The sequence below is a fragment of the Dermochelys coriacea genome, chromosome 2 (genome assembly GCF_009764565.3).
Source record: "Dermochelys coriacea isolate rDerCor1 chromosome 2, rDerCor1.pri.v4, whole genome shotgun sequence".
Classification (NCBI taxonomy): domain Eukaryota; kingdom Metazoa; phylum Chordata; order Testudines; family Dermochelyidae; genus Dermochelys; species Dermochelys coriacea.
The window spans coordinates 107,726,124-107,751,953 of record NC_050069.1 but is presented as its reverse complement, the minus strand read 5'-3'; the positions used below and the strand labels follow the sequence as shown (position 1 = coordinate 107,751,953).

General features: G+C 41.6%; 2 protein-coding genes across 7 annotated transcripts in view; one reads left to right on the top strand and one right to left on the bottom strand.

Annotated features, from left to right (window-relative positions):
• The first annotated feature begins 1,996 nt into the window (after positions 1-1,996).
• MRS2 (magnesium transporter MRS2) lies at positions 1,997-25,814 on the top strand. 4 transcript variants are annotated; one of them, XM_043508306.1, is made up of 12 exons: positions 2,005-2,226; positions 3,778-3,851; positions 5,469-5,505; positions 6,133-6,245; positions 6,932-7,105; positions 9,066-9,196; positions 9,799-9,915; positions 15,422-15,574; positions 16,673-16,790; positions 17,953-18,066; positions 18,827-18,979; positions 25,125-25,814. In XM_043508306.1, the coding sequence occupies exons 1-11, from the start codon at positions 2,055-2,057 to the stop codon at positions 18,935-18,937; spliced, it is 1,314 nt and encodes a 437-aa protein (XP_043364241.1). In that variant the 5' UTR covers positions 2,005-2,054; the 3' UTR covers positions 18,938-18,979; positions 25,125-25,814. The 4 variants fall into 4 exon arrangements, with proteins under 4 accessions (XP_043364243.1, XP_043364242.1, XP_043364241.1 ...); XM_043508307.1 differs by lacking the exon at positions 18,827-18,979 and having other exon boundaries at positions 1,999-2,226; positions 25,126-25,814; XM_038390965.2 differs by lacking the exon at positions 25,125-25,814 and having other exon boundaries at positions 2,007-2,226; positions 18,827-20,915.
• Positions 21,710-25,830, bottom strand: part of GPLD1 (glycosylphosphatidylinositol specific phospholipase D1) — a 43,788-nt gene continuing 39,667 nt past the window's right edge. The window contains exons 22-25 of one of the 3 annotated variants that reach the window (XM_043508302.1): positions 25,495-25,655; positions 25,149-25,175; positions 24,998-25,048; positions 21,710-23,373 (exon numbers count right to left, since the gene is read on the bottom strand). In XM_043508302.1, the coding sequence (XP_043364237.1) occupies positions 23,368-23,373; positions 24,998-25,048; positions 25,149-25,175; positions 25,495-25,655 (245 nt within the window). In that variant the 3' untranslated portion in view covers positions 21,710-23,367. Of the gene's footprint in view, positions 23,374-23,554; positions 23,637-24,651; positions 25,049-25,148; positions 25,176-25,494; positions 25,656-25,830 lie in introns of those variants that run through there. The other 2 variants (XM_043508301.1, XM_043508300.1) reach the window with 2 other exon arrangements.

Genomic DNA, 25,830 nt, shown 5'->3' with positions numbered 1-25,830 from the left:
ACTCTCTTGCATTATCTTCTACTGTGCCTGGTATTGCCATGTTTTGTTTTGTTTTGTTTTGTTTAAGGTGTTCCTGGCATCCAAGATTATTAAATTCAATACTGTTACACATACTGCCACCTACTGTGACCCAACAAAATTAAGGCTAAAAGACTGCCACTTGTTTCAGTGGGCTTTGAATCAAGCCCTAAACCAGCAGCCAAATTCTCCTTTCAAATGCATTTGAGTTCAAGCTGGAATAACTCCCTTGACTTCAGTATATGTATTATTGTATGGGAACTGAGGACCGTGAACCTGCTTTGTCACGGCCTTGCATCTTGTGAAGTACTTTACACTTATGCATAGTGACTGTAAAACATTGTCAGTTTGATTTGGCACGTTTCATACCCCTATACACCACTGTAAATGTCTTCAGAAAGAGGCGGTGGCAGGAGAATTGAGAGCTGGCTGGGGCCAAATTCTGCTGTCTGTTACACCTGTGTAAGTAGTTTAACGTAACTCAATTGAGAGCAGAATTTGGCCCCAGTTCTCTTACCTCCAAAGTTTCAGGGCCTGATTCAGTAAGCACTTACTGCATGTCCTTATGTACATCACTATTCAGGATAACACTTAAGCATACAAGTATATGCTTAAAGTTAAGCACATGCTCAGGCACCCTTGCTGAACCAAGGCCATGGTTCCTAAGGGGATCACAGCTCAGGCTATTTGCAGTTCTTGGTTCTAAGAAATATAGTATAACAACTATAAGCAGCAGCTGGTCAACTGAGGCTCATATTTAATTAGTAATCTGTGTTTCCAGCTTGTCTCCACTTTCTCCATTTAATACTATAGGAATTTCTAAGTACAACACTGATGATAGAATATATTGCTAAAGGGTTTGGTTTGGGTGGGAGGGTTTCATTAATTCCAATCTATGTGGTTTGAGTGCAGATGAAAGAAAGAGAATTCCTTTGCAGTATTTTCATTAGAGCTTTGAACACAATATTTAAAAAGCAGTATTTGGTAATGGGGGAGGAGGGGTAGGTTACCGAGGGCCTCTCCACACAGTGGTTCCTGTTCAGCTGTTAGTGTGCCCACAGCTGGAGTCATCAGGAACAGCTTTAAATTCACACCCTGACCTAATCCTTAGTAACTTTCAAGTGCAGCTAAACCCTAATTTAACTTGGGCTTCAACTGACCAGTTCATCTTGGTGCTTAAATGTATGTTCAAAATTTATTTGGTTAATATGCTTACAAGATCTTTGGATAGGGCAAAATGGCTGTGCTGAGCTCAAAGTGGGAAAAAATTAAGAACATCCCATTTCAGTGCTGGGCGCTCACACCCCAGATCCCAGTCCTGCCACCCCTCCACATGGGAAGATCCTGCACCGGCGTGTAGAAGCAGAGGCCCCTAGTCGAGGCTGCGATATTTGGCTGGCAAACACCAGTTACAGATTTTTCTTTTCCAGATTAATGGGGTGGGGGGGGGATTGCTCCATCTTTAGCCTTATGCAAAAGCTTCTTTTGAAGAAGGGGGGGGAATCTTCCACTTTGGGGGCCAATTGGCCATGCAAATGCCCAGTGAAGAAAAGCTTTACGTGGGGCAGGTGACTCTGGGGGCGACACGGTCGTTACAAGGGGGCTTAGCAGCCCGCTGGCAAGGGAACAAGAGCGAGATGCGGACAGGCGGGGTCTCGTCCCGCCCAGCGGGGCCACTGGCTTTCCGCGGGTGACCTTTGTGCGCCTCATGCAGCTTCTCCGTGCCTGGGCTTCCTCGCCGGGCCGGGCGGGCTCCAGGCGGCCCCTTACCGTCAGGAGCGGTCCGGCCCTGCAGGGGGGCTGCGGGTTAGCGAGAGAGACACGGTGCGGAGACGGCAGCGGGGCGCTCTCCCCCGCTCGGGGCCCCAGGGCTCGGCCTTAGCAAGCCCGCGGGCTCCCCCCCACGAGACCCCGCCCCGGGGCAGGGGCTAACCCGCGCGGCTCCTCCTCTGCCCGGCTCCCGCGCGTGGGCAGCCAGGCCGGCGCCTCTGCCTCCTGCCCGCGGCCGGCAGCCGGGGCCCGCTCGCCCCCCGCCCATGTCGAGCCGCTGGCTCCTCCCCGCCTCGCTGGGCCGCCGCCTGCTCGCGGCGGCCGGCCGGGCTCGTCCGCTGAGCGGCGGCGGCCCCCGCTGCGCGGCTCCCGGGCCTGGGCCGCGGCCGGGGGCCGCCGCCGCCGCCGCTCCCCGCGGGCAGCCGTGGCGCTGGGCAAGTAAGTCGCGCCCTGGGGCTCCAGCGAATAGGTCGTTATAAGTCTATCATTGGGTGTGTTTTAGGGGGACCAGATAGCAAGTGTGGAAAAATCGGGGGAGGGTATAAGTACCTATATAAGACAGAGCCCCAAATATCAGGACTGTCCCTATACAATCAGGACGTTAGTTAGTTTCTTCGTCCGCTGAGCGCCTACAAATTTTGTTATTTCTTCCCGAAGTATTAGGCCACAATTTCATCTCTAGGTGCCTAACCCTTAAATAAACGGCTTGAATTTTGGAGTTGTGGGTGGTCGGCTGCTTTGAAAAGCAGGCTGCTTTTATTTAGGTGCCTACTTGTAAATAAAAAAAAAAAAAAAGGAGTACTTGTGGCACCTTAGAGACTAACAAATTTATTCTCTAAGGTGCCACAAGTCCTCCTTTTCTTTTTGCGAATACAGACTAACACGGCTGCTGCTCTGATACTTGTAAATAGTGGACCTGATCCTGCCATTGACTGCTTGGGAGCTGTGTAGTGGGGGCAATTAAGGCATAGGGGTGGCCCACACACAGTCAATGGCAAGATTAAGGCCATTGCTATAATTTCCAAACTCTGTTCAAGTAACATCCAACTAAATCACAGATGGGCTTATGTCTGCATATTTAACAGCCAACTAAGGAAATGGACACACTGCTCCTTTGAAGTTCTGGCTGAACCTGTCAGTCATTTATCAACATCGCATGCAGTGTGAAATGCACATTAAGGCCTCCATCCTGCAAACACTTATTCACTTTTTTACATTCAAACAAATGGTAGTCTCGCTGAAGTCAGTGGGACTGCTATGCACAAAGCATGTGGATGTTTGCAGGGCCTCACTGTTATATGGGGAGGCAAGGTGGCCTAGATCTCCATTTTATACCCTGCTTTGCCACAGGCCTGTTGGGTGACCTTGGGCAAGTCGCTTCACTTCTTCATGCTTCCATTTCCCCATCTGTAAAATGGCATAATGATACTGCCCTGCTTTGTAAAGCACTGTGATCTACTGTTGAAAAGCACTGTATAAGCACTAGGTATTATTATTCATTACCACAGTGCAAAAATAACTAATTTGCTCAACAAATGTAGGCCCCAGTCCCCGCAGTGAACTTCATGCAGGCAGACTTGTATAGCTACACAGACCTCATTGTAGGACTGGGGTGGTGTTCTTTATTGCAACTGCTTTCACAAACAGGGAAAGGAAATGTTTGCTTTGCAGACTGGATGGCACTTTAGGTATAGTCAGTTTCTCCTGTTTGTATGGGACTTTCACACAATAATGGGGAGAAACATTCTGAATAAGAAAACTGGTCATAAAGCCACAACGTTGGCTCAAGGAATTATAGTTCTATTAGATTTTAAGTTGACTGTGCCTCTTAAATGAGCAGGTTGGTTTTTTTAAAGCGAAATTTTATTCGTTAACTGGGTTCCTCATGACAGTTTTCCACCTAGTGTACAAGAGAAGAAAAAAATGTGTATTTATCAAAAGAAATGTGCTGGTAATAGAAAATAATAGCTGCTGTGTGTCTTTCTTCAGATGAATTGGGTCGACACTCAGCCACAGAGGCCTCTCAAGCCACCTTAGCCAGTGTAGTCCCTGTGTTTGCAGTGGTAAGTGTATTGAAAGGTTTCAACAAAGGACAGTTTTTCCAAGCTAATCAGCAAGTGTTTTTCTTAAACTATTATTTGACAGAACTGGTTGTTCTCCATGATGAGTTGATAATTAGTGGATATTACTAAATAACTGTTTTAAAAACCCTAATTTGAGGGAAAGTTATGTTTATGTGAATATATTTGCAACAGTATTATAATGTGTTAGCAAAATACCAAGATGCTTTTCTTATGAGAAGATAATTCTTGTTAAATCACAATTTAATCATGAAGACAGTTTAATTCTTGAAGAATTATTGTAAAATACATGCGTTCACTATTAAAAATACACTATTTTTGCCTCTTTTTTTTTTTCTTCTGATTAATGTAATGGAATGTGGTAGCTGCAATGTAGGATAGCCAATGGTTGAAGGAAGAATTTTTTTTATAAGTATGCAGCTGAGAGGACTAGGCTAGCCATTTACAGTGAACAATCTGTTAATAACTTCCTCGTTTGTCATTGGAAGATGATGTGATCACATGTGAAAGCAGATGTAACACCAGCCAGTTGAGGATCGGTACACATACAGGCCCTGATCCTACAACGGGGACCACATAGTTGTTTCTTTGTATATACAACTACTAGCTTTAAAAACAAATTATGAATAGCTCTTGAATAAGCTACATATTTCAAGGCAAAAGTGAAAAAGCTTTGATCAAATCAATTCTTGCCGTTTTTCCAATTACTTTAAGTTTACAGAAAATACTAATGTTATGTTAATACTTTGGAATATAAATGAAAAGTAAATAAGATGTTAGAAACAAATTATTCCTTGCTTTGTTACATTAGAATGCCATCTATTCTTTTACTTACACATAGTGGAATTACATAGTAAATACTTTTCAAAAATCAGGGAGTGAATAGCCCCCCACAGTTGTTGCCCTTTGCCTTGTAAATTGTTCAGCTAAAACAACACAAGATGAAACAACTCTCCTTACAGTGTGTATGATAAACCCATTGTTTCATGTTCTCTGTGTGTGTATATCAATCTCCCCTCTGTTTTTTCCCCCAAATGCATCCGATGAAGTGAGCTGTAGCTCACGAAAGCTTATGCTCTAATAAATTTGTTAGTCTCTAAGGTGCCACAAGTACTCCTTTTCTTTTTGCGAATACAGACTAACACGGCTGCTACTCTGAAACCCAACAAAACCTGAAACACAAAATGTAAAGAGCCCCTCTTGTGCCAACACAAAAATCTCATTCTCTGTTTAAAAAAAAAAAAATTCCTTCTGGGAAGTAGATATCAGTGCGAGCCAAAGATATAGTTATGAACTTAATTGGTGTACATCTGAAAAATATTTTAATAGGTGCTGCTTTCCAGGTACCATGTATAGCATCCGCATGTTCAAATGACCTGAAATATGTTGTCTAAGGCATTCATAATTACCTGAGGAGTATTAGCAGAGACAAGGGGTAGCATAACTTGTCCCTCCTTAATAAGTGGACTGATTCACCCCCACTAGAATTCAAAGCAAATATAAGCAATTTCACACAACTCTTTTCCTGTATGTTATAGCAGCTTTGTGAGAATAAAATGCCTACTTCTGGTCTTCTCTTTTCTTTTTTCCTCCCTTTAGATGAAATTTGACAAGGAAGGAAATATTACCTCTTTTGGTAGGTAGAGTTTTCATTTTCTTTTCGCTCTTTTGTGGAATATAGAATTGCCTAAGTGGAAGTTTATACTGGACAGAGAGTTCAATTCCTGAAGCTTTTGTGGGTTTAGATAACTCTTGGTGTTGCAGCATTTCCTTTGGTTTTGCTCATCTATTCTACACAGCTTCTTATACCGTATTCATCACAGTAGTATCTGAGCACCTTCCAATAGTGCATTAAGCAGTATGACTACCATGTGTCATGTGTGGTTAAGTTTTGCTTTCATCCTTTCCCTCTTTATCCCAGTCCACCACTGGTATATTTTTCCTTTTTTGGGATACTTTTGTGACATAACACGTGCTTTCTCAACTCAGCTTTGCTAATGTGTTCTTCTAACATGAAACATACTGTCTTTGCCTGTTATTTTGGCTACTTTTAGACTTTTCTTTCTTAATAAACAAAGGGACTTCTCTTCCCACCCATGTTATGACTATTTTGCTATGCTAGACAGAATTATATTGGGTGATCAAGGGGGGAAGCACTGTAGAGTTAGTTTCTTTCTGGGATTGGAAAACAGACTAATCCATAATTATAAAACACATTACTTTTCGCAGATATGATTTTTCTTTTTAAATGTCTTCTTGGTAGAAAGAAAGAAAACAGAATTGTACCAGGAACTGGGTCTTCAAGCCCGAGATCTAAGATTTCAGCATCTAATGAGCATTGCAACTAGAAACAACAGGATTATCATTAGAATGGAGGTAAAGTAATATTTTTATTTTCATTAACTTCAGTGGGTCTTAAATCTTTTTATAGATGTCAATAGACGTTAAAATACACTTGAACTGTGTCTCAATTGCCAATACAGTCATGTTCTAGTGAGATCCAGGGGCCATTTTAATATTGGCTATCTATGGCCTTGCATATAATATTATGCATCTGTCCTTACAGATAACCCTGGCACTGAATATCTAGCGAGCAGAAGCACTTCATGTTGTACTTCATAATAATGCGCTCCTTGTCTTTTGTAGAATGACCATCTCTATTCAAGAGGGCCAAAATTTTTCCCTTTGTGGGCATGATGAGAATTTTTAGAGGCACAGGATGAGCACACCTCAAAATTTGGAGAATCTTTCCTTCCTCCTGTCCCTGCAGTAACTCCAGAAGCCTCCTGGAGTACGCTAAAGGAAGAGCTTCTGATGTCAGTCCGGTCCATATACTTTGGGGGTTGAGAGGAATGACCGTGGAACATAGACACTTGGGTACCCTGGACACGAGTGTGGCATAAAAATCTAGATAAATAAAAAAAAAAGTTTTATCATAACAGTCCCCTTATGGGAAGTGGTTTTATTGAAAACTGAACTCTAAAATGCATTAAGTGGCAATGAGAAACTTAGAAACCTTCATAAAGTATTAGCTGGCTGCCTAACTGCATTCTCTTTTTCAGTTTTTGAAGGCTGTGGTAACACCAGAGTTTCTTCTGATACTAGATTATCGCAATTTAAATATGGAGCACTGGCTGTTCCAAGAACTAGCATCCCAGCTGTCTGGAGAAGGTCAGCTAGTTACATATTCCTTGCCCTTTGAATTTAGAGCCATAGAAGCAATACTGCAATATTGGGTGAGCTGCTGGTTACTTTTAACTACTTTTGAAAATATTGTTTCATGGGAATGACCGTATAATTTTCTGTTCTGGAAATATTTAGTTACATTTTTAGGAATATTTTGCGTTTGCTTTGGGCTTGTTTTTTTTTTTCTCTTTTCCTTTTTTTGTTGTTTCTTTTGGTTATGGGGGGATCTAGATGAACATTTAGCAGTGAGAATGAACTATTGGAAAAAATTACTAAGGGGCATGATGGATTTTTCATCACTTTAAGTTTTAAAATCAATAGTGACAGATATATGCTGAAATATAAAAGTTACGGTTTGATCCTGAACTTACTGGGGGAGGTTCTCTGGCCTGTGTTATGCAGTAGGTCAGACTAGACCAGCATTTTCCCGAATGTGAGCAACAGGGGCTTTTTTTGTGGCCACAGCCTCCTGGGCAGTGACTGGGGAACGGGGCAAAGCAGTGGCCTTTCCCTCCCCAGGGCCATCGGCAGGGGTTGGATCCTGCCTCCCTCTGGAGCCATAAATACTGGCAGAGCAGACAGCCAATGAGTTCCCTACCTTCTTGGGGGTTGGGCAGCTTGGGCTTCAGCCCTGGGGCGGCAGGCTCCAATCATGGGACTTTAGGCCAAAGCCCGAATTCCCTCTAAGCTGCGCAGGCTATCAAAAGCTGCACAGGTGGGGAGAGGCGCCTCACCTGCGGCCCCACTCCAGCCGGGGAGAGGCGCCTCTCCCCTGGCCCCAGCCCCAGAGCTGCCACTGTGGGGAGAGGCACTGTCCCCCAGCCCTGGGATGCTGTGACAAGAGAAGGCTGGGGGAAGTCCTGGCAGCCTGCACTCCAAACCTCTCATGCCCAGCCCCACCCCAGAGCCCGCACCCCCAGCCAGAGCCATCACCCCTCCCCACACTCCATCCCTCTGCCCCCTCCCACATTATGAACCCCTCGGACCCACCCCCGCCAAACATCACCTGCATATTGGGGCACATAACAAAATTCATTCCACACAGATGTAAAAAATTAGAGGGAACATTGGCTTTAGCCCTGGACCCTGGCCACACTGCAGCAGGTGCTGGCCCTGGGCTTACCACCCTTTTGCATTGACTCTGGCCCCCATTGCCTCCCTACCCACCTCCCCGTCCAGGACTTTGTCCTCTGGCTTGCCAGAGCTGAGTAAGTCTGCTGTGAAAATTGATATTTGTGTGTTTGTTAACATCACTTTTCACTCCCTCCCAGCTAATTAGTAAGTCTGGTGTGAAAAGTGATATTAAAAAACATCCAAATATCACTTGTCACATCAGCAGACTTACTAGGTAGCAAATCTTTTTAAAAAAGCAAAAGAAAAAACAACAAAAAGACAAGAATATGCAAAGCCACCTTATTTGTGTTTCTATTCTGCTTATTCCAGTAAAGAATAGAGACAACTGTACATTATTTTTATTATTGAGTCTGTAAAAATACCCTGCATCGATAAATTACAATGATTTGGATATGTATAGGTGCATATTTGTTTTTCATAAAGTTAATTAAATATTTTAGGAAAAATTGTCAGAGCAGCCACAAGCAAGAGTTAGCGGCCACAATTTGTGGCCACCAAAAAAAATTGTTGAGACCCCTGCCTCGGACTAGATGATCATGATAGTCCCTTCTGGCCTTAAAATCTATGAATGTTAATGGAAATATGACACCACTTAAGGTTGACCTCATTTCAGACACATGAACCTCATATCAAGTTTATTCAGTAGTTGGTGTAATGTTTCCATTTTATGGAAATTCATTTTGTTCAAAAAATATTGCGGTGGGTAAACTTTTTCTTGTCAATGCTAGCTGTATTCCAGATAGCTCCTGTATATTGAAAAGTAGATGGCATACCTGATTGCAACAATGAATTCTGTGTTCAGTAAGAGAAGTCAGTTGCCCAAACCATTCTAAAAGGATTATTTTAATTCTTATGAAGGATCATGTTATTATCTAGATCAGCAATCTGCAAGGGAGACTTAACATTTTGCAACCTCAGATCATTGAGACGCTGGAAGCTCTAGTGGACCCCAAACTACTGTCTGTGGATAGAAGTAAACTACACATTTTGCTACAAAATGGCAAGAGGTAAATAAGAGTAAGCAATGGGGAATATAGCTGAACTTCAGAAAATTGTGTACAATATACATTTCCTAGAAAACTTTACTTTTGACTTGTGCAACTTATTTGTCATTGTAAATTCAAATGTATGAACTATCTAGTTGGAAAAAAATGAAATCCCACTTTGTGAGATTTGTAGTCTACCTTCTAAAACTGCATAATGCAAAAAAATTAATACCAGGCAATTTAATATGTACATTGTAATGTAAAATTAGGAGTTCAAACCATTTGAGTACACGTGAACTTATTGGGCTATGCTGTGTGTCAATACAACAGACAATACAATTGTCTGAATCAAATTACTTGTTTTTCCGAGTGCTCATGAACCCTTGAAATATGTCCAGAATACACAGCTAAATCCTTTTCAGTTAAGGTTTTGGTGATTTTGGGGCAGCTGGTCCCAGAATTGACCAGTACCGTGGCTAATTGCAAAATGGGGATTTAAATTTTCTAAGAAACTTCTCCAGTGACTCATTCTGTAAAGATCCAGGGAAAAAGAAAATATTACCTCTCTACAGTAATGCAAATGGGATTGCCTGATTGTTTATGCCTGTTTGTTTTTTCTTTAGTTTGTCAGAATTAGAAACAGATTTTAAAGTTTTCAAAGAAACAATCCTGGAAATCTTGGATGAAGAGGAATTAATAGAAGAGCTCTGTCTAACTAAATGGACAGATCCACAAGTATTGTAAGTAAAGTTGGGTAATCCAGCACACTTTTTAAAATGTGTCTTGTCCAAGGACAACCTGAATACCAGATTAGATTGCTTCTCTCCCCTCCCCTCGAAAAAAAGATCTGTACAATGTTTTTAAACCATAATGCTTTACCTCTTTTTAAAAGGTGTTTTACCCCATCATCACAGTGTGAGGATAGTGTTAGCAGCATTACTGATACTAGGGTGGAAGCATCGAAGGTGCTCTTCATCCACTGTTACTTAGCTGGCCAGCCTTGGTGAACATGGGATGGAAAAGGGAGGAAAAGACAACCATCACTGAATGGGTAAACAGAAGAAAAAATGAAGATGTCAGTTTCCAGTTCAGACAAAACTTTTAAGATACGTTTTTAGGGAGAAAAAAAAACAATATTTCACAAATGAAATAAAGAACCCCACTGAAAATTGGTCTGAGGTGGATCAGTTGCCCTTCCTCCCTATATATAAGCTGGCACGCTAGCCTTGAAGCTTACTGTGCCCACTAGCAGCGCTCCCTTGATGGGTATATAACCTCACTGTAGTAGCACTGACCCGTTTTCATAGCTACTATCAGTACATAAATTAGCACTGTGGTATAGCATCCCAAGAGAACTGCACATGTCTGGAATAGCCACATGTCATCCCTCCTGTGTGCTGATACAATATCATGCGCACATCAGTGGCCACTTTAACAACAACAAAAATAACTAACCATATGTCCCATATTAATGATGAGCTTCTGGTCTGACCCTTACTTAAAAATCCAGGGCATATTGACTGATTGGCATATCAGACTTGAAGCTAAGAGCAAATTGGCTTCCTGCCTCAGTTTCCATGTAAATAATGCCAAATGACAGTTCCATCCCACACTTCATGGCAACTTAGTATTATTTGTACAGCAGCAAATGCATGATATAGCTCCCTGCCCTGCACGGCTTCAAATCTAAATAGACCATAATTCTCCAAAAGGTGGAGTGTGAAGGGACGCAATATGTGAAATCAAGACGTGTACCTGAGAAGGCGTGGAGGGAGCTGGACGTGAGGTGTATTGATGCCATCAATGTACTCTCGCACGTTGACTCCAGCATTGGTGCTTGTAGATAGAAAGCTATGTTCATCATGTCTTCATGTGGAGATACAGCCACGCATCAAGGGCTTGTAGGACGGAGGGAGCCTTTTTTGGAGAGGTGGTGAGGGGGGAAGGTAGAGACTAATTTCATGAAAGCAAAGGTGTTGGAAGCTACTTTTTAAATCCTTTGGGTCTGTTGTTAAGTCCTCCTCTTTCTATGGCTATAGAGAAATTTAAAGGCATTCACCATCAAGCCAACTAGAACTGGATTTGGGGTGCTTGGTACAGACAATTTCTGTCACCAGAAACTGAAGACTTCTAAGACTACCACCACCCCCTTATGACATGCAACTGTGAAACCTCTGTTTGGAAGGTTAAGAAGTGAATAGCCAGCCCACCTCAAGGGGACCCTCTCTTTAGGAGAGAGACTAGGGTCCTTTTATCCCACCCCTTCCAGAGGCCCTAGTTACCTCAGACACGAGTCCTTAAGCATAGGACTAGAGATGAGTTTAAGGAAAAACAGCTTCAGAGAGACTTCTTTAAAATGCTCCTTGATAAGGTAAGCAAGTTCAACAATATCCATAGGAGACATTGGAGGGTTTCCAGTCCCTCCTGGCAAATAGTGCAGTTAAGGTCATGCCACTGTGTGAAAAAGAGGGATGAGGGTTTATTTTCTTGACATCTTAAAAATACAAGAGGGCCATCGTGGCTCTCAAAGACCTCACTGTTTGCCTAGTCAAAAGAAAGATCCAAAAAGATAACTCCAGAAACTTGAATGCCTGTTCTAGAGAAGGTGACTGGCTAGGTCAGTGGTCCCCAACGTGGTGCCCACGGGTACCATGGCACCCGCCGGGGCATTTATGTGCGCCCGCCTGGTGACACGGTGTGAAAAGTAGTGCCCAGCAGGGGAGAGAAGCCGCGGCCCTGCGCCTGCCAGGGACAGAGAACTACGGGGCTGCAGGCACCAGTGTTCTCTGTCCCCGGCAAGTGCGGGGCCACAGCTTCTCTCTAGCTTCTCTCTGCGCTGCCCAGAACTGCCCCCCCCCAAAAAAACAAAAAAAACACCCCACCACACACCCCCACTCAGACTCTGCCCCAAGAATGGACAGAATGCCATCTCTTAGCATGTGACGCCCCAGGCATGTGCTTGCTCCACTGGTGCCTGGAGCCGGCCTTGTATGTGAGTATTCTTCCGCTGCACTGATACTGCTGTTTTCTCGTGCTTTGCGATTTTTTTTTTTAACATTTTGCCCCAAAATGAGTGGTTCAAATAAAAGACAATGTATGTATTATTTCAACGCAGAGTGGGAAGAATCCTGTTGTTTTACTGAAAATAAAGGGAAATGTGTTTGCTTATTGTGCGGTGGTACTGTTGCAGTGCTGAGGAAACATAATGTCAAATGCCATTTCCAAACTAATCACAGTTCTTTTGACATTAGCCATCCGCTTAAATCTGAGTTGAGAAAGGTTTGATTTGAGTTGATTAATTTTCTTCTATGTGCTCAGCAATCTGTTTTCACTAGACAAGAGGTAAAGTCTAAGAGTGCTACTGTTGCTTCCTTTAAAATTGCTCATTTGCTCGCAGAGAAGAAAAAACCCTTTCAAGATGGTGAATTGTTGAAGGAAGCATTTTTGACTGGCGCTGATTGCCTGTTTCAAGGATTTCATAACAAGCGTGAGATTTTGTCGGCAATACAAGACTTGCAGTTATCAGACAATACAGTTACGAGGAGGATACATGCAATTTCAACTGACACGCAAACTCAGCTAAAGGATGACTTGGAAATATGTGACTGGTTTTCATTGCAGTTTGATGAGTCGACAGATATATTGGATACAGCGCAGTTGGCAGTTATGGTGAGGATGGTATTTAGTGACTTCACCGTAAAAAAGAGTTACTAAAAGTATTGCCTATGAAAGGGTGAACAAAGAGTGAGGATATCTATATTTATTCAAGTCATACGCAACATCAATTAGTATGCCACTACACAAGCTGTCTGCGATCACCATTGATGGGGCACCAGCAATGATGGGAAGCGCCAATGGATTCATTGCACTCTGCAAGAAGAATGAATCCTTTCTGAACTTTGTCTTATCATTGCATTATGCACCAAGAAGCTTTGTGTGTGAAAGTTCTTTCTTTTCAACATGTCATGAATATCGTTATTAAAATAATTAACTGTATTTGAGTGAAATATTTGCAACTCTGACTTTTTAAGGCCCTGTTGGAAAATGTTGATGATAAACAATCTGATCTTATCTTGCTCACAGAAGTACGATGGCTGAGCAAAGGTAAAGTTCTTGCATGTTTTTTAAGCCTAATTGAAGACATCAAAGAATTTCTGAAGTCCACAAATCAGAACTTTGAGCTATTGAAGAATCCTGCTGGTTAATGGACTTGGCTTTTCTTGCCGACATCACTGACAAATTAAACATTTTAAATCTTGAGCTCCAGGGAAAAGACAAATATGTGGCTCAAATGACAGATTCTGAAAAATCATTTAAAGCAAAAACTGATTTTGTGGCTGTCACATATGAAGATGAAGTCTCTCGTACATTTCCCAAGTATGAAGAAAATGGTATGTGACAGTGATTTTAACCCATCACCATTTGTTATCCAGTCATCATTTGTTATCCACATTCAAACGCTTCTGGAACAATTTGAAAAGAGATTTCAGCAGTTCACCATCATTGAGCCTGTAGTTGCCTTTCTTGTGAATCCCTTTAGTTGCCAAATAGAGGTAACAGAAATGGCTACATCAATTGCGAGTCTCATTCAAGTAAGAACAGAAGATGTGGAACTGGAGATTTTGGATCTTCAAAATGATATTGTTCTAAAATCCTGCGCAAGAGATGAAAACTTTTGGAATCTGGTTGACCGAAAAAAGTTTCCTGCCTTAAAAAATGTAGCATACAAAATAAAATCTTATTTCGGTTCCACTTATCTATATGAAGTTCTGTTTTCAAAAATGAACATCATAAAAATCAAAATACAGATCTCGGCTTACAGATGCCCATCTTGACGATTGCTTACGAATGGGAATATCATCCTACTCTCCCAACTACGAAAAATTGGCTGAAGAAATGTAGTGCCAAAAATCACACTGACTTTATTAGAAAAAACACCTGAATTAATGATACCTATTTTCCATTAAGTGCTGATAAGCGCGTATGATTAACTTGTGTTTACATTTTTTTCATGTTTGTTTGTTTATTGAAATCCAGATACAAGTAACAATACAGAGAATATTTTTTAATTAACCATAACTGGCTATCTATGTTAAAGTAAGAATAATAAATATATTTGGACTAGCAGTTCAACAATGTTTTATATATAGGACTGAAATATTACTAGCCTCACTTTCTGCTACAGCTAGTCTACATTTTTCCAAAAAACTGTCCAATCAAAAAATAATTTTACTTTTTTAAAATAAATAAGATGAAGACTATTTATGATATTTATTTTGTAAAAACTCCTTAATTTTTCTTATCTGGTAGATAAAAAAGAGTAAATTCACATGGTAAGGTGAAAGAGTAATTGCTGAATAATTTAATTAATACCTTTTACATGTAAAATTACCTTTTTTATCTTATGGATTCATATATTATGTAATATTAAATATGATGTTTTTCATTTTATTTAATGTACAAATACAAAATAAGCCTTGAAAAATTCCTGGTGCCTGCCACACTCTTCTGAAAACATGAATGTGCTCTTGGCCACAAAAAGGTTGGGGACCACTGGGCTAGGTGCTCTGGGCCTTGTGGATGCTACCAGGCACCTATGATTCATCCAGTAGGACTGAGATCTCTCAAACTTCAAGAAGAGGGATAGTGCCAGCAGTTTCACATAGTGACTGTTGGGCTGCTGTCATCAGATCCTGTGTCCACAAAATGCTTTGCTTTAGTTATTGTTGATGTGCAACTAAAAACCATGTGTAAGTGCCAAGTAGATTTCAATATTATGTATACAACTTAGACCTCACTATATGGAGGAACAGAAGGGAGTGTTACAGCATCACTGTCAACTTCCACCATTTGAGGGCACTAGAAAATTAACAGTCTCCCTTAAAAATGTCACAATATGATGCTGGGACACTAATATTTATACACTGCCTGTGCATGTTTAGAGCATGGCAAATGTTACCCATTTTACTGACCAAAGTAACTGACTTTTTTTGCTCTTCAGCTAATAGAAATTGGAAAAGCACGTACCTTCTTTTCCATGACATTCTTTGTAACAGCAAAAGTTCCCCATGTGCCCAACTGGATTTTGCAGCATTGTTGTAAAACAGGACTCGTGGAGTTTTTTGGTTTTTTTTTTTTTTTTAACCTCATCACTTCATTCTGGGCCCATGCTTCAGAACATGTAAACACGTTGTTGATAAGTGCATTGCTGATGTCTAACTAGAAAATACAAATTGTTGCTCACAGTGAGGAGAGCATGTCTGGAATTGACCATGCAGAGGAAATGGAGCTGCTGCTGGAGAATTATTACAGACAAGCCGAAGATCTTGCTAATGAAGCACGTGAACTCAGAGTATTGATTGATGATTCTGAAAGTGTCATCTTCATCAACCTGGACAGGTTAACTATCCTTATGACACATACTACTTGTTATACTGCCAGAAGCTTTGTAGAAATTAGTGCTGTTTTACCCTTTTTTGAATTGGAGTCTGAGAGCAGACATTGGGAACCAAGACTGGGAGGCTCTTATTCCTTGTGGTTCTGGGGAGGAAATAGTTAAAGGAAATACCCAGATGTTCATGGGGAAAATGTAACTTATTTATGAAGAATTGCTATGTAATGCAACAAAACTGAAACTTGAATTGACTCTTACATGGAGGTTGCACTTAAGTGTTGGCGTCTGCCTTCAAGAGCATGCCCCTAATTTTTCTGGGTCACATCTTCTGCTATCCAATAAATGTTGCATCCACATTAAGCATGTTGGTACAGTAATCAGCTTAGTTTGCATCAAATATTTAGCTTTATTAAGACTAAACTATTGTAAATAAAAGGCTGAAATGTATTACACACTAATAATCTTTTTCAGTTTTCTGTATTTAAAAATAATTTATACAGTCTTAACATTTTGAAGTGTATCATATAAGCCGCTGTTGAGAAAGAGGGTATGATATTCTTTCCTTCTCCTCAAATGGGGAGTTACCTCTAGACGCATTCACAGTGGACACTCCCATCAGGAGGCCAGCAAGAGTTGAGAAGAGGTGGATTTGGAGTGCCCCAAAGTAGACTCTGCTTTACAGTCCACAGCTTTTTCTGACCCTCTACTTCTTTGTAAGTAGACTTGCAAGGTAACAGTAAATATATCTTTTAAATAATCATTTATAAATTCCTATAGTTAATGGTAAGAAAACAAAATACAAGTTTCCATAAACTTTTACTGTTACTTTACACACATACTTACAACAGGTGTGACCAGATGTCATAGGTCCTGCTGATTGCAAAGCAGAGTCTGCTCCCTGAGAGGTGCACTGCTATTACAGTTTCAAAACATCTCTTTGGAGAAATATCACCTGATACACTAGTTCTTGTTTCTGTGTTGCCTAATACTGGTGTGAGTTGCTCCATCAACTGTTCTGATGTAGTGCATGCTGCATAAAACTTTACTACTAGACAGCAAGTAAATATCTGTGTTCATCTCCTAAATCTTTCTCCCTTCTCTAGCCACCGTAATGTGATGATGAGACTGAATTTACAGCTGACCATGGGGACTTTCTCTCTCTCTCTTTTTGGACTGATTGGAGTAGCCTTTGGTATGAACTTGGAATCCTCCTTTGAAGAGGTGAGAACCAGTGCTGCTTTAGAATTGGTTTTTATAACTACTGACAGACAACACCTGACTTAACCCAGGTTTTCCGTTAAGTATAACACTCTTCACTGATAAGACTCCAGATTTATACTGGTGTAAAGTGAGAGAATTGGGCCCACTGATTCCAGCTTTAGTGCAATGACTTTCTTTTGTGGTGAATTAGTTCATGGCTTGTTCAGTTATTCCTCTGCTGCAGGACATTCTTCTGAATGATCAGGAAGAGTAATACTCCAGGAGGAAAAGGCAGGACAATACTGTACTTGGGCATGGTGGCTGACAATAGGCATGGTAATGTTCAGCCATTCATACTCTTGAAAGGTCTTCGAGTTTGTATTAGCATCACTTTCATATGCAAAGGTTTAAATCGGTTAAATCATTTTCTAGACTTCATGGTGGAGCCATGATTCCATTGTAAATTAAATAATTACACTTAGGCTATGTCTACGCTACTGAGGTAAGTCAACCTATGCTATGCAACTCCAGCTACGTGAATAATGTAGCTGGAGTCGACGTACCTTAGGTCGAGTTACAGTGGGATCTACACTGCAGGGGGTTGACTTAACTTACTCTTCTCGTCAGGGGTAGAGTACAGAGATCGACTGGAAAGCAATCTGCTGTCAATTTGACGGGTCTTCTCTAGACCCACTAAATCGACCAGTGGTGGATTGATCTCAGAGCATCGATCTGGGCTGTAGTGTAGATGTAGCCTTAGATTGGTGGTAGCTGTCACACTTACATGCATTACCTTAAAAAGGAAGAGATTTCTTCTTTCTCCTTCCTTCCCTCATCGCCACCTTCACACAAAAAATTAGGTGGGGGGAAATCTCTAAATTCTTGATAAAAACAAGAGCTATCTTTGAAAAGAACCATGCCTGGGCTAGTGTGGTAGTGAGGAACGTTAAGTGCAGAGGCCAGCACACCAGTGCTCTGGAAATGAATGTGTATCAAGTGGATCATTTGCCTTGCAATTACCCAGAGTCTCAGCTAACCTTTCCCAGCCAAGGAAGTTCACCATACTGTGAACTTTAGAGGGGACAGGGAGGGGTTTAATTTAAAGCTATGGGAGGGAATCCACTGAGGACCCTTCCACCACAGAAAAAGCTGCATGATTAATGGCTATTTTTTCCATTGCTAGGATAACAGAGCATTTTGGCTGGTGACAGGTATTATGTTTTTGGGAAGCGGCCTTATCTGGCGACGTTTGCTTTCATTCCTTGGACGGCATCTAGAACCTTCACTACCTCCCCAAGTACGTATGGCTGGCTAAAGAGTTCCCACTGCCTTCTGCATGCACAGTACCACTGCTACTTCCTGTGTTTGATGTGTACTATGGAATTTGTAATGAATGTGATCAAGGGATACAACTTCCACTTTTATGGAAGTAATTGGTTAAATCCATGTCGCCCAACTTGGAAGGGTAGTAGGATAGTCTTCCCTAGGCAGGCATAGGGGGAGCACAGGACAGGGCAAAGGAAAGTTGTGTGACCCAAGATGTACGCTGCAAGTATTTGCTGCTGCCAGAAGTGACGTGGCAGGCAATACCTTGAGAGCTGCCCTTAGTGTAACTGGGAACAGGAGCAGCTCATGTGTACATGGCCGCAACAGTCCTCTCTCTGCTTCTACGGCACTCAATTCAATCATGCTGCTGTTCCACTCCTCCCTACCCTCACCCAGAGGTAGCTTGGTGCTGGAAAGGGGGAGCTATAAACAGACAAGTCCAAGATAGAAAAAATCACAGGGGGCGCTTGGTTGGGAACCAGAACAAAAGACTAGCCTAAAGAGCACAGAAAAAGAGAGGCTGTCACTTGTGCTGGTGTCGGGGGGCATCCTGACCTCCAGGTACTTGCAGCTGTTCCTCCTCAGATGCACTCCAGAATCCTTTGTGCTGACTTTCATAGCTTTTCACAGCTTGATGACACTTCAAAGGAGGCTTCCTGAGAACTAGCAGGCACTTGTATACGCCATGGCCCTTTTTAAAGTAATCATTAATTATTGTGTGACTTGTCTAGGTGCCCACGTTGCTGAAAAAAACTCATCCAACAGCTGGAAGAATTGAAATAAAAAATGACCTTAAAGCAGAAGCCTTTACATCAAGCAGAAGCACGCTGATAAATCGATAGAACAGGAGAAAGCAACTGGCTTTTTTTTGTTACATGGTGAACTGGACACACACTTGCACACCTGTTTTCCCTATAGTAAAAATTAAGAATTTTTAAACTCATAGAATGTCAATGTATATCTTATGCACCAAAATGTTTTTAAAGTTGATATTTAATGGCACAAAAGTCAGTAAATGCAGAGAGAATATTCCCATAGGATCCTTAATTTTTTTTCTCATGTGTTACAAGAGGATTTTGCTAGACTACAGCATGATGCACAGCTTGCAAGTTCAGGCTCTTACAGTTTGAGGTCTTACATTCAAGGATTACTCAGGCCCAGCTTTCATTAGTTAGGCATTGACAAGATTTCAGCCTAGGGCAGTAGTGCTAAAGATAGAGGCTAAAATTAAAAACAAAAACTAATATACTTGTCCTCAATAGGAGCTGGTTTGATTTTTGAAAATCAGGTTACTCATTCAGGAGCTGAGAGCTGGAGTTAGGAGCCAAACTTTAGGCTTTTTTTTTTTTTTTTTTTTAAATGGAGGGTGGTTGTTTTTTCCTTTTTAGTTTTTCAAGGTCACATTCACTCTCTAGAGACTAGGATCCCAGAAGCAGGAATCAAACTCACATTTCTTGCAGAGCACTAAGCCAACACAGCCAGACCAACAAATACAGAAAACTGCTTTGTTTCTGTTAAATGAAAAACTAACAAGTTTTGAATGTCCAGTGCTCACCTATTCAAAGACTAATCAGGCTCGAATGGGCTTAGTTTTTAAAATCAGAACAGCAGGCCCTTTCAGACTGGTAGCAGATGCACATTTCAAGCATGCAACCACTGCCCTTTCAATTGCAACTGACTAGGTGTATTTACACGTGTAGTATAACAGATCCTTATTCGATTAGTAAGATCTTACCTTAGAGCCTGATCCAATACCCATTTAAAAAAAAAAAGTCAGACTTTTTTCCTGACCTGACTTGTTTCCTTTCATCTCTTTCTGAAGACATAAATGACCAGGATCGTGAAGCATACTGCAACTGTCTTGCAGCTGGTTTCATTACTACACATGGTGGGTGAGATTGGGGTAAATGTGGGGTGAAATCTGTCTGCAGGTCAGGGGAATGGGAGGTAGTAGCAAAGTTATGTAACTAAGAGGTACAAAGATCAGGTTTGACTATCAAGAAAGTGCTGATTTGATTCCTGTGATGGTGGAGGAGAGTTAAATGCCTGCTACTTCCACCACCTGCTGTTTGCCTCTCCTGAGGGCCTTATCCCACTGTGCAGAGTGACTGTAAAACCCTTCTAGATCAGAATGGGAACACTTACACCTGTGCCAGGTACAGTTAGGTAGCTATTTAGCCAGCAATGTAAACATTGTGTAAACCACTGCCCACCTGACAGGCTGAAAAATGTATTGTAGCAGCAAAAGCGTAATTAAGTGCTCAGGTGAACAGAAAATGGAAACTAAAGAGTTCAGAAATTGTTATACTTCTGCAAGCGTGTTGTCTTTCAAAGTAAAATCCTGTGTGGCGTCTAATGATTATCAACTAACTGATTTAACTTTGTGCACCCTTACATTTTCAAAGCATAACATCATATAGGATAATGCACTGTTCTTTCTCTATATTCTACTTTAAAGGTAGTAGGGGCAGTTGAAATCCCCAATGGCTAAGTCACTACAATCTACTGGTTATGAAGTGACCTTTAGGAAGTGATTTGGTCTTGATCCAGCTCCTGGGATGGAAGTTTAACACCTGGCCCATTCACACTGCAAAATGTAGGTGTGGTAACAGAATTCTGAGCTCAGAACTAAGAAACTGAAGCCCATGGTGGTTGATAAGGATTTGAGTGAAATTGTCACTGAACCAGACCTGTAAACCCCACTAGCAACTGATAATATAGACTCTTAAAGTTTAGTTGACAAATCTGCACTTCATTTGTAATACTCAGGACTCACAAATAAAATGCCAACTGGTTTTATCCTTGTGTTTGGCAAATTGATCTCTTTGGTTTTGCTGACTTAACAATAAGAGGAGTCTATTCAGCTTGAATAAACTTCACTCATTTTCTTTACAACACAATTGACTACAAAAAGCCTAGTGTTTTCTAGCAGTGAGGGTGAAAAATCTAAATAAGGCAATCTCCAGCTTGTCAGTCTGCCTCCTAAAATCATTTGGGCTCTCCTACATCTGACTACTTCCATCAGGCTTGTTGACAACCGGGATGTGCTTTCAAAAATGGCAAGTTGCAGGATGGCTCAGGATCCTAACAGGGAAGGTGTTATCAATAAGGAAAAAGTAAAAATAATGGCCTACGGTGGGAAGGAAAGTGCACTGTGTTCAGCTCACCCACCCTGATGCCTTCTAGTTATCAAGCTACTCCTTGAGTTCCATCACTTATCCAGATGGCCTTTTAAAGTGTAGGTGTCATTTTCTTTTCCTGTTTTATCAAAACAAATTCCAAACAGTTCCTGGATATAATGTTCAGTACCACACACTCTTCCTATTATTGCCACAGAGCTCTTGTTTAAGTACTTTCTCCTCCTCTCCCTCCCAACCTGTCTCTTCATTTATGCTGGCCAGCTATCTGGTTCTTGCTAGCTCTGATTTTTATTGCTTTATTGAGGTAGGTTAAAATGATTATGCCCAGTATGGACGCCATGGCAAATGATGATGTAGTTTTAAAAAAAAAAAATTAAAATTCAGCTCTTAATCTTCTGTTTTAAAGCTAGAATTAGCAAGAGCTGGAAGATTCTTTAAAACTGCTTCCTGAAAACATTGAGAAAGCAAGAAAGATTTTGACTTGCATTTATGTATATATAAATTACATATATTCCAAAGAGGATGATTACTGTTTAAAATTCTCTAATACTTTGCTACTGGCTTGTACCACACAAAAAAATGTATCATAGTGTCATAACTTCTGACTCCTCCCCTACATAAACACCCACCAATGGTTGCAGACCTAACCCACAAACAACGAGGTCATATGCTGTTGCTTAAGTATGTTGTTTAATTGTGTATGGATACACATTCAGCATTAACCTACCCCTTCAAAACCACAATACTCATGAGTCGAACACGTAATACAATTAACAATAAGAGCAGGATTTTAACTTACCAGAGTCACTGAGTTCTACATAAAAGCATTAGGAACAATCGCCAGTAGAGTCCAACCTTGAGCTCCTTGCCCTTCTCTTCCCCTTGAAGCCAGACATCCTGCTTCCTTAACATACCGCCCCTGAGACTCTCAACAGGCAAGTACTATCCAGCTGCTGCTAGCCCTTTGCAACTGCTGACCATCCATCTATCAGACATACCTTTATAGCACAACTTCAGCTGTAGTGAAATCAACGCCAAGTATCAATATAACATTCTAGGCAGTAACATACTTTTTTTCAGATAAATAACGTACTATTCTGGCTCTGTGAATGGGGTACTCCTATCTGAGCCGTGTAGAGTGGATGGGACGAAAATGGATGTGTGGTCTGTTGTCCTAAACTGGAGTCTCCCGCTTGTCTCAGGCGGTTGAATACAGGAAGTACAATGGGATTTCTGGTCCCTGGCAGAAGGGGAGGATGGATGGGGTAGATTATATTTCGGCCTCAAGATTGGTGGTTTCTGAACTGCAGTTGGAAAATAAGACGCAGGGTTGTGGGATAAGGAGCAAAGTTGAGGAACTTTCTTTCCATGGAGGATAAAGCAGCAAGACAGCAGATGATCTGGTATAGCAGAGCCACTCAGTGCAATGCTATTGGCAGAAGATCACTGCAGTGCCAGTCTATCCAGCCCAGAGAGCATTACCCTAAACACGAGAGGGTTGCACATGTGGTGTAGAGAGTCCTACGCCAAGTCCTTATCGCTGTTGCTGGCATAGAAGTTGCAGCCAAGGTGCTGCTATGTTGATCCTTGGATATGGTTTAGTCCTTTGGGGCACTAAGCAGCCCGTATAAGACTGCTGGAAGGCAAGGAGCAAAATAGGGTGCAAAGACTAGCTTAGTTACCTATGCACCCCCTTCATACCGGCTCTGGCTGCAGCGTGCCTGGACCACCACATCTGACTGAAGCTGCTAGTGTGTCTGGGTGATAAGTGGGTGAGCTGGAGAGCAGTGGGTGCTGATTGGAGAGCTTGTTGGCTGTATTAGAAATTTCCATGATGTATGATAGAGGGTATTCGGGGGGTTCTGGTGTACAGGAGGAGTTTGGGCAGGTGTACGATGACAGAGTTAAAGGTGTTTGTACACGTGCACGTATTTGAGTGATTATATCAACTCGGGGTGCTGCACTTTTTCTTAAACAGCCAAATAGGTCTGCTGGAACCAGCCTCCCTCATAAGTTGCCTGGATTTATGCTAGGTTGATGTTGTTTTGGTTCCCTTCATGCTGCTTTGTGTGTGGCTGGGTTATTTAGCCTTCTGACTTCCATGGATAGAGGTTTTTAATTGGTTTGCAATTCTAAAGCTGGATGGATGGACCACGACAGTTAGTATTCCCCATCTTTTTTTTCCCCCCAATCAACCTCAATTCCCTTTCGGCTTCGACCTATGTTTTTTTAGCTCCATCTTTGTTCGCACGGGGGGGGGTGCAGGGCTACTGGGGGATTGCTATGGCTATGCAGATAACACATCCCGACTGCACCCTTAACATTTAAAGAGTAGACATAAAAAGCCTTCACTAAGTCTAGCTTTCACCGAAACTTCTCTCAGCAGCTATACAACTTCTCTCTGTAAAGATACAAAAGAGAGTTAACAAAATTCAACTGCATCACTGAGGAGACTTTGCCCACTATGTCACGGAAGGAGTGCCCTCTCCCCAACCAATTAGCTATGGCCAGCAAAAGCCCTAGCACAGACATAGTTGTACAACAAAGTCCTTTTGCTGGTATGGCATATTTAATCAGGGAACTATATAAGCTATACTGGCAAAAGCACTCTTGCTATAAGCTGCATCTCTTCTACAAGGGTTAGCCAGTATGCCTATGGCAGCAAACCCTTTCTAGTGTAGACAAGGCCTGAAAAAGAAAAGGGAACCATTTGCTTGTAGACCAGCCTTCTCTAATCAACACCATGAAAGCCAGGAATGGTGCTTGTTTCATAAGGTGTTTGTCATATGAAAAATGGCCCCTTCTCTTAGGTTGGAAGCAGTTCAGATTCCAGCTGCTTTTTCCTAAAGGCTATTTGGTGGGTAAAGTCAGCCAGCATTTGGGTAGGGATCACTGCAGAGATGAGCGATCATCTCCTCAAATGATTACTGACAATGAGGAAAATGGGCAGGACCCCAAAGTCCCGGAGTCCATTTATATAAACAGCCACTGACCAACCTCAAAGTACAGAGTAAAGGCAAATGAAAAAATAAACACTCATGTCACACAGATGCAGGCATACTGCTGTAACTAGGAGTGAAGGAGGTGCTGCAATACCCCCTGGCTTGAAGTGGTTTCCATCAGATCCAGGGTTTACAGTTTGGTTCAATTGCTCTCAGCACCCCCACTATGCAAATTGTTCCAGCACCTCTGGATGCAGGTAGAGACTTTGTCTCCCTCTAAAGGCCCTTATCGTCATCCAGAGAGGAGTGGGGCATATGAAGGCCCTCCAAGATTATCAGGGCAAGGACTGGGCCTCGTGTATGGATAGTGCTACTGGAAACAAGTACTAAAATAGAAGATTGCATATAAACTGACCATAGTCATTTGCCCAGTAGCCAATTTTGCAGTACGTCATGAGCATCAGCATTGCTTATAACAGGCTGTTGGAGTGTAGTCTAGTGGTTAAAACACATGATTGAGTCAAGTCTGCACTGACTTGGGCAAGTTGCTAAGAGCAAATTTGGGGTTTTTTTTAAGTAGATTCCTTTTCAGGAGCCCAAATTTAGACAGCTGTGGCCTCTTTGCCTCATTTTACGCATCTATAAAATGGGGTTAATATTGGCCCAGAGGGTGACTTAATGGGGAAGCTTGATTAGCTTCTGTAAAGCACTTTGGGATCCGTAGAGGAATGGTGCTATGCTAAGTAATTTATGCAAATTACACTGACAAGCGTTGGCAAGAAACAAGCTGACAGGCAAGAGTGGTGTTCATTTCTCTCACCTTTCCTTGAGATTTCACAGTGATGACAGAGCTCCCAAACCTTGATTTTTCCTGTAAAATGAGATTGCTCATTATGCTCTGAGAATGTTAATTAAAGAATGTTTTAAATTGTTTTTTTTTGCTGTCAGCCATTGATTTTCCAGTTACTCACTTCAGGAGAAATTAGAACATATTGTGCCTGAAACAAAAGAAAGGGAGAAGCTGTTAGCAGAACCACCTTCTTAGAGTGTATTTCACTTGCAGACTAAAGGTCTCATGCATTAAAACTGCCTTACTCCCACATTGCAGAATTTTGTGCAAGGTTGCTCATGAACCCAAAAAGGGGCCAAATTACCTAGATTTAAGAACCTGAGCAAGTTGTTGTGTGATGAAGGCAACAAGATGGAGTTTTTACTGAAACTTGACTCCAGTTGCCAGTCTATTATTTTCTTTTCAGTGGATGTAATTAATTAGTTGTCATTATGTTGTCTCCTGGTTTTACTGGTAAGTTTTCTTACCCAGTCCTCAGGACAAGGAGAAATCCATGATTTACAGTTGTCTGTCACATTACCCGAGATGGTCTGGTTTCCACTGTAGATGTACACACGTCCAGCCTCCCCTCCAAACAGTACAGACGTGATGTCTTCAGTTCGCAGAGGAGATGTCACAATAATTTCATCTGTAAATAATCAGAAAGACGATATATGATGTCAAGATGAAATAGTACTAGATCAAAACACAAGAGCTGGTATTTACACTGGTCTGTATACAGTCATTCCTGTGAACATTAATAACTAACTGACCATAGCGTAAGGATAAAGTTAAGAAGTTTTCTTGACTTATGACTGAATTGT

What these genes read in the sequence shown, in the direction of transcription:
- MRS2 (XM_043508306.1), top strand. Translation starts at nt 2,055, where the DNA reads ATGTCGAGCCGCTGGCTCCTCCCCGCCTCGCTGGGCCGCCGCCTGCTC. An exon ending in TTGCTACAAAATGGCAAGAG is followed by an intron (nt 9,197 to 9,798) that starts GTAAATAAGAGT and finishes TTTTTTCTTTAG; the next exon opens with TTTGTCAGAATTAGAAACAG. An exon ending in TGGAATCCTCCTTTGAAGAG is followed by an intron (nt 16,791 to 17,952) that starts GTGAGAACCAGT and finishes TTCCATTGCTAG; the next exon opens with GATAACAGAGCATTTTGGCT.